At 43.5% G+C, this 12,382-nt stretch overlaps 1 protein-coding gene across 1 annotated transcript in view; it reads left to right on the forward strand.

The window, feature by feature from the left end:
* Positions 1 to 12,115, forward strand: part of LOC144762684 (uncharacterized) — a 955,001-nt gene extending 942,886 nt beyond the window's left edge. The window contains exon 9 of the mRNA XM_078647927.1: positions 11,909 to 12,115. Within this exon, the coding sequence (XP_078504053.1) occupies positions 11,909 to 12,115 (207 nt within the window). The remainder of the gene's footprint in view (positions 1 to 11,908) is intronic.
* The last annotated feature ends 267 nt before the right edge of the window (positions 12,116 to 12,382 follow it).

The raw sequence follows: 12,382 nt of genomic DNA on the forward strand, positions 1-12,382 counted from the left end.
AGGGTCTCAAGGCGCTTGTACGAATACCGCTGTGGAACCCATCCTGGCTTTCCCTGTGAGGTGTCCACTCCTGGGCACCCCCAAGGTGGAGGCCAGGCATCCTTAGCGTTGTGGGGGCCGTTGTGGAGATTAAGCAAGCTATTGCCCAGAGTTGCAGAGTGGGACTCCATGATTGGAATAGGCACCAAGCCAAGAATTATCAGGTCCGTGGAATTTTTGAGTCCAAGACCCACCGAGGTGGGGAATTGAACCCTGGTCCCGGGCTAGACCTCTGCATCAGGGTCTGCCGCTCTAACCCTGACCCCGCCTCTTTAACACCAGCGGTAGTAATCTCTAAGCCGGTACTGATACCAACATCCCCAGTATCCCTGTTGACAGAAAGTGTCTCTACTATTATAACAGCTTCCCAGGACGATGTTATTACCCTGGATAGTACTGATTCCAGTAGTAATAAACAGGGAGAGGAAAAACGTAAAAGAGCCATAACCAAGCAAAGTGCTAATAAAAGGAAACAGCCCGTAATCCACAAGAATCAGCCCACACCTCAAAGTCTGTGGAATAAAAATAAATCTTCGGGGGAACAAATTGTCCTTACGGAAGACAAAGACTCCTCTGGCAGGGACAGTATTTCTACTGCAACCACCACTCACTCTAGTGGGAATTCTAAAACCACATGGACTCAAACAGCATTAATGGGAGATAATTATAATCTCTCAAGACAGAATGGGAACCTTATAGAAACCATAGTGGATACTATTTTTAACCGTCTAGAAAAGCAAATGATCAATCAGTTTAATAACGTTTTTAAAAGACTGGACAGATTAGATAACCTGGTCAAGAATGGAGAAATAAAAAGGAAGGGGTCTGTCATCCTGGACCAAATCAGAGCTGATCGCCTCTTAAAGGAATTGGAAACTGCAAACAATACATTGTCATCAAAGAAACAGGAGATTACCGGCTCTTTGGGTGGGGTTTTGAGTAATCCTGGATCATTACCTCCGTCTATTGCACCACCTATCATTCAACCCCGATCTACTAACAGAGGGCCAACTCTGAACACATCCAATTTACCCACAAAATCGACTCCCATACCTGCTCCTAGAAAAACTACTATTCCATCAATTTCTAACATCCCTGTTTCTAACCGCAATAATGGCCCAAACAAATCCACAACAGTATCAAGACCAACTGCTGCCAATAACAATGTGGGCACTGGCCCACAAGGGACAAGTAAACCTTTTAAACACCAAGGGCCAGCCTTAAATTTGCCACCGGAGGCTTGTCCTTTTGTTTTGGTCCTAGCAGGAGTACCGCCGTTGAGGGAGGACCAGGGGGAATCATGGGTGCAATTGCGGAATAAGTGCATAGACTGGCTGAATAAGCACAAAGGCGCTGGATTTGACATTTCAAGAGAGATTATATCGGCCCGCAGGGTATCGTGGGTCGGGCCTTTACTCAAGGACAAGGAAGGTGACTGTATAGTTCTTAATTTTAAAAATCCAGGGACCGTAGGAAACCTCCTTAATAGAAATAGCAACTATTCTACCATTTCTACTGTTGCAACTATGTTACCCTTGAGTTATTTCTATAGACAAATGGCAACACAACCTCGTCCTCCATTTGTGCAATTTCAACCGTCATTAATGCATTTCCAACCACCACCTATGCATTTCCGGCCACCGCCTATGCAATTTCAACCCCCCCCCATTTCCATTTCAAATGTATAATAGATTTGCACCTCTTTCGGATCTGGATATGGAAGACTGACCATCTCTGACTACTTCTGTCGAATTATCTCTGACACCAACACCTGAACTCCAGACTGTTTCACAATCTTTGCCTCGAACTGCTCTGAGTCAAACACCCCCGACTCATAACCAATTGTCTTTGGATTCAGAATTATCTCTTGTCAGCTGGAATATAGCAGGTTTAAAATCCAAATTGAAAATTACAGAATGGCTTAATTGGGTTGATAATAACTGCGATATATTGATGCTACAAGAAACTTGGAGTACAACGTCACCAACAATGGAGGGTTTCTGTTGTTACAATCATAAAGCTTCCCCTTCTCACATGGGACGACCAAGTGGGGGCTTATCTATCTGGTCCAAAATAAAATCCGGGGTGCAAACTAAATTGATCCCTACACCGGGTAACTGTTGTTTTATGGCTATGAAGTACATTAACAGATTGAAATTATGTATTATTAATTTTTATAACAATGACTTTGTTAGCCGCCCTAATGGTAATTTTATGTTATTGTTTAATTTTATAGATGAAATTATGGGAGGGCAAAAGTATGGGCCCTTTGATGGTATCTGCATTGGAGGGGACTTTAACGCCCATATGTATCGTAACAGCCCACTATGCAAAAACGGTGAGGAACTGAAAAACCATATAGCTTCCCGTGAACTAGTAAATGTAATGGAAATTGCAGGTACTAGTGCAAATAATATAACAACCCCCACTTTCATAGGTCAGGGCTGTGCTTCAACGATAGATTACATATTTACATGCCCAACTCTAAGCGATATAATTTTAAAAGCAGAAGTCATCTGTTCCGCTTACAGTGACCACTATCCGCTTAGAATATATTTACACAATCCGCAGACCTCAAAGGTTGCAGCAAAGTCAGAGGCTGGGCCTCAAAATCTGGCTTTATCAACGGATAGATTGAGACTAGTATGGAAGGGAGTTGATAATAAAGAGATTCTATCCAGAGTAATTAAAAAACATCCCGAGACAGTAGAAATTTGCCTGTCATACACAAGTCCTAGTAATGAGGTGGTTGGCGCCTTTGGTGATTTATGTGGGGCCATTAAAACAGAATCTTCCAAACCCGTTAGGCAGAATATATCCCATGGTCCCCGCTGGTTTGATTCCTCTTGTTCTAGGGCCAATAGGGACTTGAGGGCAGCCTTAAATACCAACCCAAGGGATGCTCCACTCGTGAGAGAATTAAGATCAAAATATAAAATTGCCTTACGAACCAGATCCGAGGCCCTAGTGATTAATCACTGGGAATCTCTCATGCGTACTGCCACACTAAAGGACACAACAGGTTTCTGGAGAGAAGTCAAGTCTTTAAGATCTTTTGGTTCTAACATCAATCCAATTAATAGTAATATAACGAGTGAGGCGTGGGTAGAGCATTTCTCCCAAATTTACGCCATATCAGCCACTCCCTTAGATACTGTCTCTCTATCTAATAGCGCTGAACCTCTGACCTTTTTATTATCAGAGGTCGAGGATGCTATTATTGATAGCGCTAGCAATAAAGCCCCTGGCCCGGACGGCCTGTCAATTGATCAGATTAAATCAGAAATTAATTTTTGGGCCCCTCTACTATGCAACTTATTTAATAACCTGAATGATAGCTCAATTCCCGAATCCTGGTCGAACAGTGTCATCGTACCTATATTTAAAAAAGGTGACAGGTCGGATGCCGCCTGTTACCGTCCGATCTCACTGATCGATAACACGTTAAAAGTACTTGGAAGGGTAATTTTTAAACGGATAAGGGATTGGGCGGAGGACAACAATGTTCTTCATTGTAGTCAACTGGGCTTCAGAAGCCAAGTAGGCACCATTGAACAATGTTTAAACTTAAATTTGATTATGGCTAAGTATATCATTGTTAAAAAATCCCCTCTTTATTTAGGTTTCATGGATTTGAGCTCTGCGTTTGATTTTGTTAATCGTTCTAGGTTGTGGTCACTTTTGCTTGATTATGGTTTGGATGACTCACTGGTGTATTTTCTTTCTTATTTACATAGGGACTTAAAAGCGAGAGTACGAATTAATAATGATGGTGCTTTATCCAATGACGTCCCTATTAGCAGAGGAGTTAGACAGGGCTGCGTACTCGCCCCACTGCTTTTTATTTTATATATCAATGGGTTGAGTAGCACTTTGAGTAAGATCACTAAGGACGTTCCAATTATAAATGGTTCCCCCATTACTACCCTACTTTATGCGGATGACGCAGTATTAATGGGGAGTACACCGAATGCTTTACGCATTTTAATCTTTGGGTTTGTTGCTTTTATGTCCGATCTTGGTCTAAAAACCAATTTTAAAAAATCTTTTATTATGAATTGTGGACTAAAAAAGTATAATATCACATCCATTAAATCTGGTAACAACACCTTAAAATGCACCAGCACTTTTCCTTACCTAGGGTTGTTATTCTCTAACTCAGGCTCATGGCAGCCACACGCTGCCCATGCGAGAAATAAAATTGGCAAGTCAATTAATTCAATTTTATCCCTCCGTCAACCAAAACAGGCTGATGTTGTTACCCCCCTCCTCAATATCTATCGCACCCAATGCCGGCCAACTGGGACTTATGGAGCTGAAGTGTGGGGTTATTGTAACAGCATGGCCATCCAGTTGGAGGAAAATCGATTCTGCAGGAGGGTACTGGGGGGAGTTCCTTGTGCACCTACATTTATTTGTCACAATGAACTAAGGCTGCCATATATTGTCGATTTTATTAAGTCAAGGCCTGCGCTTTTTTGGATTAAAATATGGCTAAATCCAGCAGCATCCTTAACGCGCAGTATAATATCAGACTGTCTGTTAAGTGATAGATCTCATCACATACCCTGGTTGAATGCAGTCAAAAACAGTCTGCTGAGCGTGGGTCAAGGATCTTTATTTAGCTCCCCTGATTCTATTGTACCCGCTCATAAGAACAGTATTAAACGGGCATTGCTGGACTTATATAATGAGGATCGGATGAGATCAGAATCCTCTAAACCAGTTGTCACTAGATATTTGTGCATTATTGACCCAGGTATTGAAAATTTGAACAATCCTTTAAGATACTTGTCAATCCCTATAGGTAGATGGAATCGGAGCCTTTTATTCAGGTTTCGGGATGGAAGCATAGTTAATTTGCTCAGCTTCCCCATTGGCTATAACAAAAAATTAGAAGAGTTGGATTGTCCTTGTTTTCATGGCGGTAAACAAAGTTTATTGCACTATCTCTTCTTTTGTGGCCACTACAAATTGTATACCTGTCAATATTTAAGGCCGATTCTTCGTAAATATGACATTCGAGATTCCATTCATGCATTAAAATTCTTGCAAATGTTGCACACAGATGAAGTCATATATACTGTAAGTTGCTTCATAAAAGCTTGTGTGAGATCGAGGGCAAGTATGGAATATGGTTAATGGATAATAGTACTATCCCATCTCATGTATTTTGAGCACTTTATTATTCTACTATAAATTGACTACAGATTTAATTGTATACGTGCTTTGAATTAAATAAATTCTGTGGGAGAATACAAATTGAATTTTGAGATTATGTATACTAATAGATTAATGCTCTTCCTCTACTATGCATTTTGTATTTCATATATTATGCACATTGCACTTTATATTACACATGCTGCTTAAATCCCATTGGTTAATCTGTTTTTAATTTTTATATATGTGTTTTTAATCTGTTTTTAAAATGTATTTTCATTCTGTATGTACTTTTATGGATTTACTAAATTCCGAATAAAGATCATTTGAATTGAATTGAACACTGTATTATATGTGCTTTTATGGTTGTTTTATAATCGAATAAAGCTTATTGAAATGAAAAATTAAATGAAGTGTTGTATGTTCAATGGAGAGGAATCATTTACAGAAGATGGAGAACAATTACATGTCTCCCAACAGAATTTAGAAAAATGGCCCAATTGTGGTGGCAATCACACGTTCTTTCACATACCACCTTTGCATTGAAGACTGCGGAACGGATAGATTTTCAAATTTCTAACCTAGTAATACCTAGCCACGTGGCAGAGGCATAATCAGCTAAGTGTTTGAACCTTCCAAACTGATGAGATTTCTGTGATGGGGTGCACTAATACATAAACAGTCTAACCACACCAACCAGTGGCCAGAGCAATCACTGGTGGAGGCTGGGTTAGGGCCTAGTTATTCTGAGGAGAACCATCCTTTACCATGACGTTTGTGGTAATGCGGCAGTTATAACAAATGCATCTTTAATAACAAATGCATCTTTACCACATATTCCTTTACCAAGCATGTTGTTACAACGACATGCGTTAAGGAAAGTAGCGTTGGACTTTACAGTCAAACACTTTCCCTACTGTTGTGCAAACTGGAGTTAGAATAGTAAATTATAGCACTCCAAAGTCCAGCGCTTTCCCTTAGTATGTCGTTGTAATGGTATGATTGGCAAAGGAATGGGTGGTAAACATGCATTAGTTGTAAAGACTGCAAGTAACGTCATGTGTTGTTTCGCCATTTAACCATTCTGAGTGGATATGCTAATAGCACGTTGCCAATCTGTATTAAATCAAAGGGGCATTTGTACAAGCTCCTATCACCACCACATCGCCACTTTTACTGACATTGTGGTGGTGATAGGGGCTGCACCATATTTACAAGGCAGGGTTAAGCTAATTAATGTGGCTTAACCCTACCTTGTAAATAAGGCCCCCTTTCAAACTATGGTTAACGTGAAAGAGGTGAGCAGTGGGTGTTGCGGTGGGCGTTCCACTGCAACACTCATTATTTTTTAAGCTGCCCCCTATGTGCAAGGGTGGCACACATAGGAGTCATTGCCAAAATAAAGATCGGGAAAAACCTGGTCTTAAGTTGGTGAAACGAGGAGAGATTAATCATTTCTCCTCGTTTTTGCTTTTTCAATGTGTGCTGCCTTGTGCAGCACACATGGAAAAAGCAAAATGCCATTGATTGTTTATGTGTCGGAAGGTGACCCTTCCTACACATAAACAATCCTTTGAAAAAATGCCATTTTGTGACTTTCATTTGTGCTGCACGAAGCAGCACACATGACAGTGACAGAATGGCATTTTAGGATTGTTTATGTGCAGGAAAAGACACTTTCCTACACGTAAGCAATCCTCCCCTGCACGCAGACACCTTTGCATTATGCTCCAAGGGTGCCTGCGCTGGGGCTAAGTTGCTAAACTTAGCGCCATCGCAGGGGGAAACGCAAGGCTCCATCACATTCTTGTACATATGGTGCAGCCTTGCGTTTCAGAAGTGGTGGCCAGAGGCGTTAAGCAAGGAAGACTAAAGCCTCTCTCCGCCACTTCCTTGTACATATCCCTCAAAGTTTCTTATGGGTGTCTTTGAAAGAGACCATCATATTTGCGGAAAGCACTGTTTCCTAATGGAGACTGATTTTGTGTTCCATTATTTTATTTTTGGCAATTTTCTTATACAAAGAGCCAATTTCGATGGAGAATGTGCTGTCTGTGACAATACTCTAGCATATTTAAACCCTTTAGCCTCAACCACTGCTGCTGGACAGAAATGACTCATTTAGTACACTTGCTCATTAAGCAGTCCCTCAATTTTTCACAGCGCTTAGGATTTTAGTAAGGTGATGCAGATGGTTAGCACTACCACTCTGAAAACTGTGTGCTAACCACTGGGTTGGTTCCTCCAGCCGCGAAAATGATCATGTTTAGATATCCGCAAGATCATGTGGGTGACCTGGGCGAAACAATGTGTGTGCGTGTTACAACCACAACGTGGTACACTGTCTGCCAAACTCGAGGTCCATCAGCCTCATTTTGGAACCAGCAGACCCTAAGCTTTCTGTCGATAGAGCCCCCATTAGCTTTGTCGATGGAAAAATTACTCTGATGACCTAATGAAGTACTTGGCTGCCAGAGGAAAGACATTACTAACGCCGCTCACCCACATATCTAGGATGCACCGTATAATGTCCCTTTTCTGTGTCCCTTAGGAAAAAACCCAAATAATGACTCCCACATCCTCGGAAACATTTCCCAGAGTGTGCGGGTCATTAGTGTTTTGTTTTTCAGAAACATTGGGGGTTTGTTTCTGAAAAACAAAAACTTCGTAAAAGTTTGGGTGACGGCCATCAAAACCAATGGTGCCCATCCGCCAAACATTTTGTAACTTAAAGGGAGTCCCATAGACAGCTGTTCCTTTCAATGTACAGTGATTAGCTCTGGCAGACAGTAGTCCACTATGGTGGCGAAGGTAATGCGCTCCGCCACCCTGATGTACAGACTGCCCAGTGGCGGCTCCTCCACCATGGCGGAGGAGTGTTGCCCCACTGAACGAAAGGAATACTAAAATGATAACTATCGCAATTAGCATTTTAGTTTTCCTTTGCAGTCAGTGTCTCTTGGGGTGGAGCTGGGCATAGCAGGGACTCCTTTAGTGGGTATGACTGCTTGACCGGCCCTCTCAACTGGCCAAACATTCATGCGCACTGTGCATCCTCCTCACCAGGCTGCATTATGCAGCCTGGTGAGGAACATGCAAAGCCTCCCATTCCGCATCTGAGCTCCGATCCATGACACTCAGACCAATCACAATGTTGGATTGCAGCATTGTGATTGGCTCAGGGGAGTCGGGGACCCTGGGAGTCGGGTGCTTCCAGCTGCTGGCTAGGACTAGAGGAAGAAGGAAGAGGACGGAAAATGGAGGAGAGGCGGCAGTCGGCAGTTTCAGGTTAGTTTTTTTCTCTTTGTTGTCGTCCCTTGACCCCTGTCTCCCCCCTGCCCCTCGCCTCACCACCCGAATCCGGTAGCACCCGCTACTAAGACTACCAGGGCTTTAAGTGGGGAAAAAAACTGGGGGTGCTCTAAAAGGGGCGTGGCAAATTTCTTAAAGGGGTGTGGCCTATCCGAGTAGGGGCATGGTCTAAATCAAGATAACTAGCATTGTGTGCTTAATAAAATCATGAAGTCGCATCCAGTCACAGAATCACCCAAAGTAGCGTTTTCCCATATATCACAACTGTAAAACAACTTCTTATTACACTACAATGGATTAGTTGGGGCAACTAATGTGTAACTAGAGATGGGTCAGCAGAATGTACTTATGTCTCATCAGAGAGGTATAGCTTGGTTACTATGACAATTGAGGGTGGTACCCACAACTGGGCGTAGCCGCTGCATTTAGGGAGTCAGCCGCAACAACCAACAAGGTGATGGGAATAATTCTAACATGAATTGCTTTTAAGTTTCGGACTAATGAATCCACTGAAAGCCCGTGCCATCCCTCAATCTCTGCACTAATGCACAGGATGGAAAATGCCAACAGGTGCACAGGATGGAAAGTGCCAACAGGCCCAGAAATCAGGTGAGAAAGAGAATCACTCTGTCTTTAGAGAACCAGGGAATGGGACCAGAAGAGCAATGGCGAACAGGGGCCCACCTCCTTTGCACACCTCCTTTGCATCCCCTGTCTTGGTGTTACATGGGGAGGAACGGTGACTGGCTGTAGGACTGAGGGCATGTGCTGTACAGATAATACTTGGCATATAGCAAGGAATAGATTCCTTATGAAACAAGCCGTACTGGTTTCAGCAGCAGGAATCTGACTGAAGGACTGACTGAAGGACCCGGCGCACTGCTGCAAACACACTTGTAAGACCCACCAAACAAAGTTGGCAAGAAGCAGCACTACAAAGGGGCATGGCAGGAGAGGTGCTAACGGTGACCCAAGAAATAGAGAGGGTGACAATGAGCAACTGTGAGGGCTGCCAACCAGATGTGAACTGAATTATAAACTGGAAAGCGAAGGCAGCTATTGGGCTAAAGTCCAGAAGCCTTGAATATGAATCTCCCCCAGTGGTGTAACAAAGGCCCGCGCAGCTCTCCAATCTCCTGAGTGTGGTCAGAGGGGGCCCCCTCCAGGTCCTTTGCAGGGGGGGCCCCTCAAGTTTTGTTACACCACTGACACGTAAGTAGCAACAGGGCGACCTGTAAAGAGAAGGCAGGCCCGCCGGTAGCGTGTGTGATCATAATCTCCCCCCCTGTGCAAACTCCGGTTACCGGTTACCTTAGGATGTGAAGGTGCTCTGCGGTCCGCGCTGATCTCCGGGGAAGATTCTTTCGCTGGTGGGACGCGCCTCGGCCTCAGGTTCAGGCAGCTCCTTTCCTCGATGACGAGCGTGAGCGAACCCCAGTTGCTAGGGGATGCCTCGCGCCTCTCCAGAAGCAACGTAGCTCCGCCTGACAAACCTCTGCGTTGCTGGGGGAAATCCTCGTTGCTGTGACCAATCCGAGCGCAGCTTGGAAACGACGATCCCGGGCCGGTGGTGGTCAATACTGGCAGGGTGTTTTCAAGGCTCCTTCCCAGAGTGGCGAACCCGGCCTCGGGCACACAACAAAGCTCGAGCGGCGGCACGGGAGTCAATGCGCACACAGCGCTCGGGGGCAAAGCAGGCTCTCCAAAGTTCCTCAGCGGTGCGTTATTCCGCACACACAGAGCGCGAGGGACTCGATCCTGGGGCAGATCACGTTTGAGGCAGAGCGGGCCAGCTGTGTGCCAATGAGCACACAGAGACAGATTTTACAGCGGGGCAGCTTCACGAAGGCACAGCGCAGAGACCCACACACCAGCTGGAAAGGTGGGTGCTGGAGAACGTTTGTATCCCTGAGTTCCCAGCTCTTCTTAGGCCCTTGGAGACAGGCATACTTCTGAGGGGCAAAGCACACAGCACAGCTACTCTTCAAGTTAGGGGGACACAGCACACAGCAGACAGTCCCTTCCTCAGCAATCACAGCAACTGTAGGTAAACATGTCACACAGCATTCCCCATGTTATCCTATGGGCAAGATAGTCTTTCAATAGTGTATAACCAAATTGGCAGTATTTCACTATCAAGACATGTTACCCACACTAGTAACACCAAACAAAAACCGGGGCGTCTGCTCACCCTACCTTTGACCTTTGAGGCCCGAAAATAGAGCCTCCTAGAGCCCCCTTTCAAGACCCCCCCAAAAAAACTGGGGGGCTCAGCCCCCCACAGCCTCCCCCACTTAAAGCCCTGAAGACTACCATCTGCCAAAGCCTAAATTAGGCAGTTTCTGTGCACGCAATCAACATTTAAAGACCTCATGGGGAGCCTTGTGGGTATCTAATCTCCCAAGCTACAAATGTTTATGGAAAGACAGAGGTTTCACTGATAGAATCAGGGAAGATACTTAATGTTAATGGGTTGGGAATGAAGGGCGAAATAATAATTGCAGCTAAAATGGGGATGAGAATCACAAAAAAGCAATATAGTCACAGAGAAATCTCGTTTTTTTTAACACTGTCAATGAAAACATGATTGAAAAAGGCGGGCATTTTCCAATTTTGCATACCACCCTGAACTCAGTTCCTGGCTTGTCTCCAGCCACATGATAAGTGCCCAAAGAACTTTTTCACACACGTTTACCAAGATTATTTTATACTCTGGCTTTCATTACCGTTACATTGATTTTGAAGGCCACTACTCATTATTGGCCAATTAGTCAGGGCAGGACCAAATCCTGCACTGGATCTTTGGCAGCAGAAATGGGGCAATGGTATAGCAGTAATTAGGACATATTGTTGGGAGAGCAATAAATCTACCTCGTCCACTGCAGCCTCAGGGAAATGTCAAAGTTGGGACAAGAGGCCATGGATGCTCTTAAACTTGTGTAATGTTTTAAGGATTTAATGACTCTTCAATTTTTTTCCTTATAGTCTCAATCTTGTAGTGAAAGCATTATACTATTTGATTTTCCAGTTCCTCTTCGGGTGAAGTATGTGCTTACAACCAGGAGGGATTAGTGAAGTACTTAAAATTCTCAATTAGACATGAAGTGTTATTTTTATGCCAGCCTGAGCATTTAACTTGGCATAATAGATCCTCATTTTTCAAAGTTCTCTTTTTCATTTCTTGCGAGTGGATATATCAACAACTTAATGGCCTATATGTTTATTTGGTGCTGTGTATTGATAGATAAGTGTGCAAATTACAATTATGCCTGCAAATATATTTCTGGTTGAACCACACCACTGATTAACGTTTACATTATTTTCCTAAATATTAGCCCCTTAAACCTCATTTGTACCCTTATAACACTGACTACATGTTGTTAATAATTTCTGACAGGGCCTGAAACCACTGTCCTCAGAGGCTGATAAGAATGAAATTGAGATTGCCGCCTTCTGCAGACACTGGAAAAAGACAATACAGAAGCATCGAGAAACACTAGAAGATGGAAGATCAGAGACAGATGAATTGGGGCTCCGCAAAGTAAACCATACTCGAATGCCTACTCTTATTTCTATGATGCAAGTGCCATTGTCTCCACAATAAAAAGGTTTTCCAATTCTTTTGTGTGAATTGATTTATCAAAATTTGTAACCTTCTACTTTATGCACCAACTGGGTCAGCTCATGTGGTATGCCAAAACAGGTATAGGTCATAGTGGAATTTTAATTTACTATACAGTATCCTACCAATTGGGAAAGCAATGCTGGATCACAGTCACCAACTGCACCCACAAAGCTCCTGTAGATAACCAGTTAAGCAATGACTGCTTTTAAATGGTGTTGAATGCCATGAAAAGGTCCAAGAATGCAG

This window comes from Lissotriton helveticus, chromosome 6 (genome assembly GCF_964261635.1).
Source record: "Lissotriton helveticus chromosome 6, aLisHel1.1, whole genome shotgun sequence".
Classification (NCBI taxonomy): domain Eukaryota; kingdom Metazoa; phylum Chordata; class Amphibia; order Caudata; family Salamandridae; genus Lissotriton; species Lissotriton helveticus.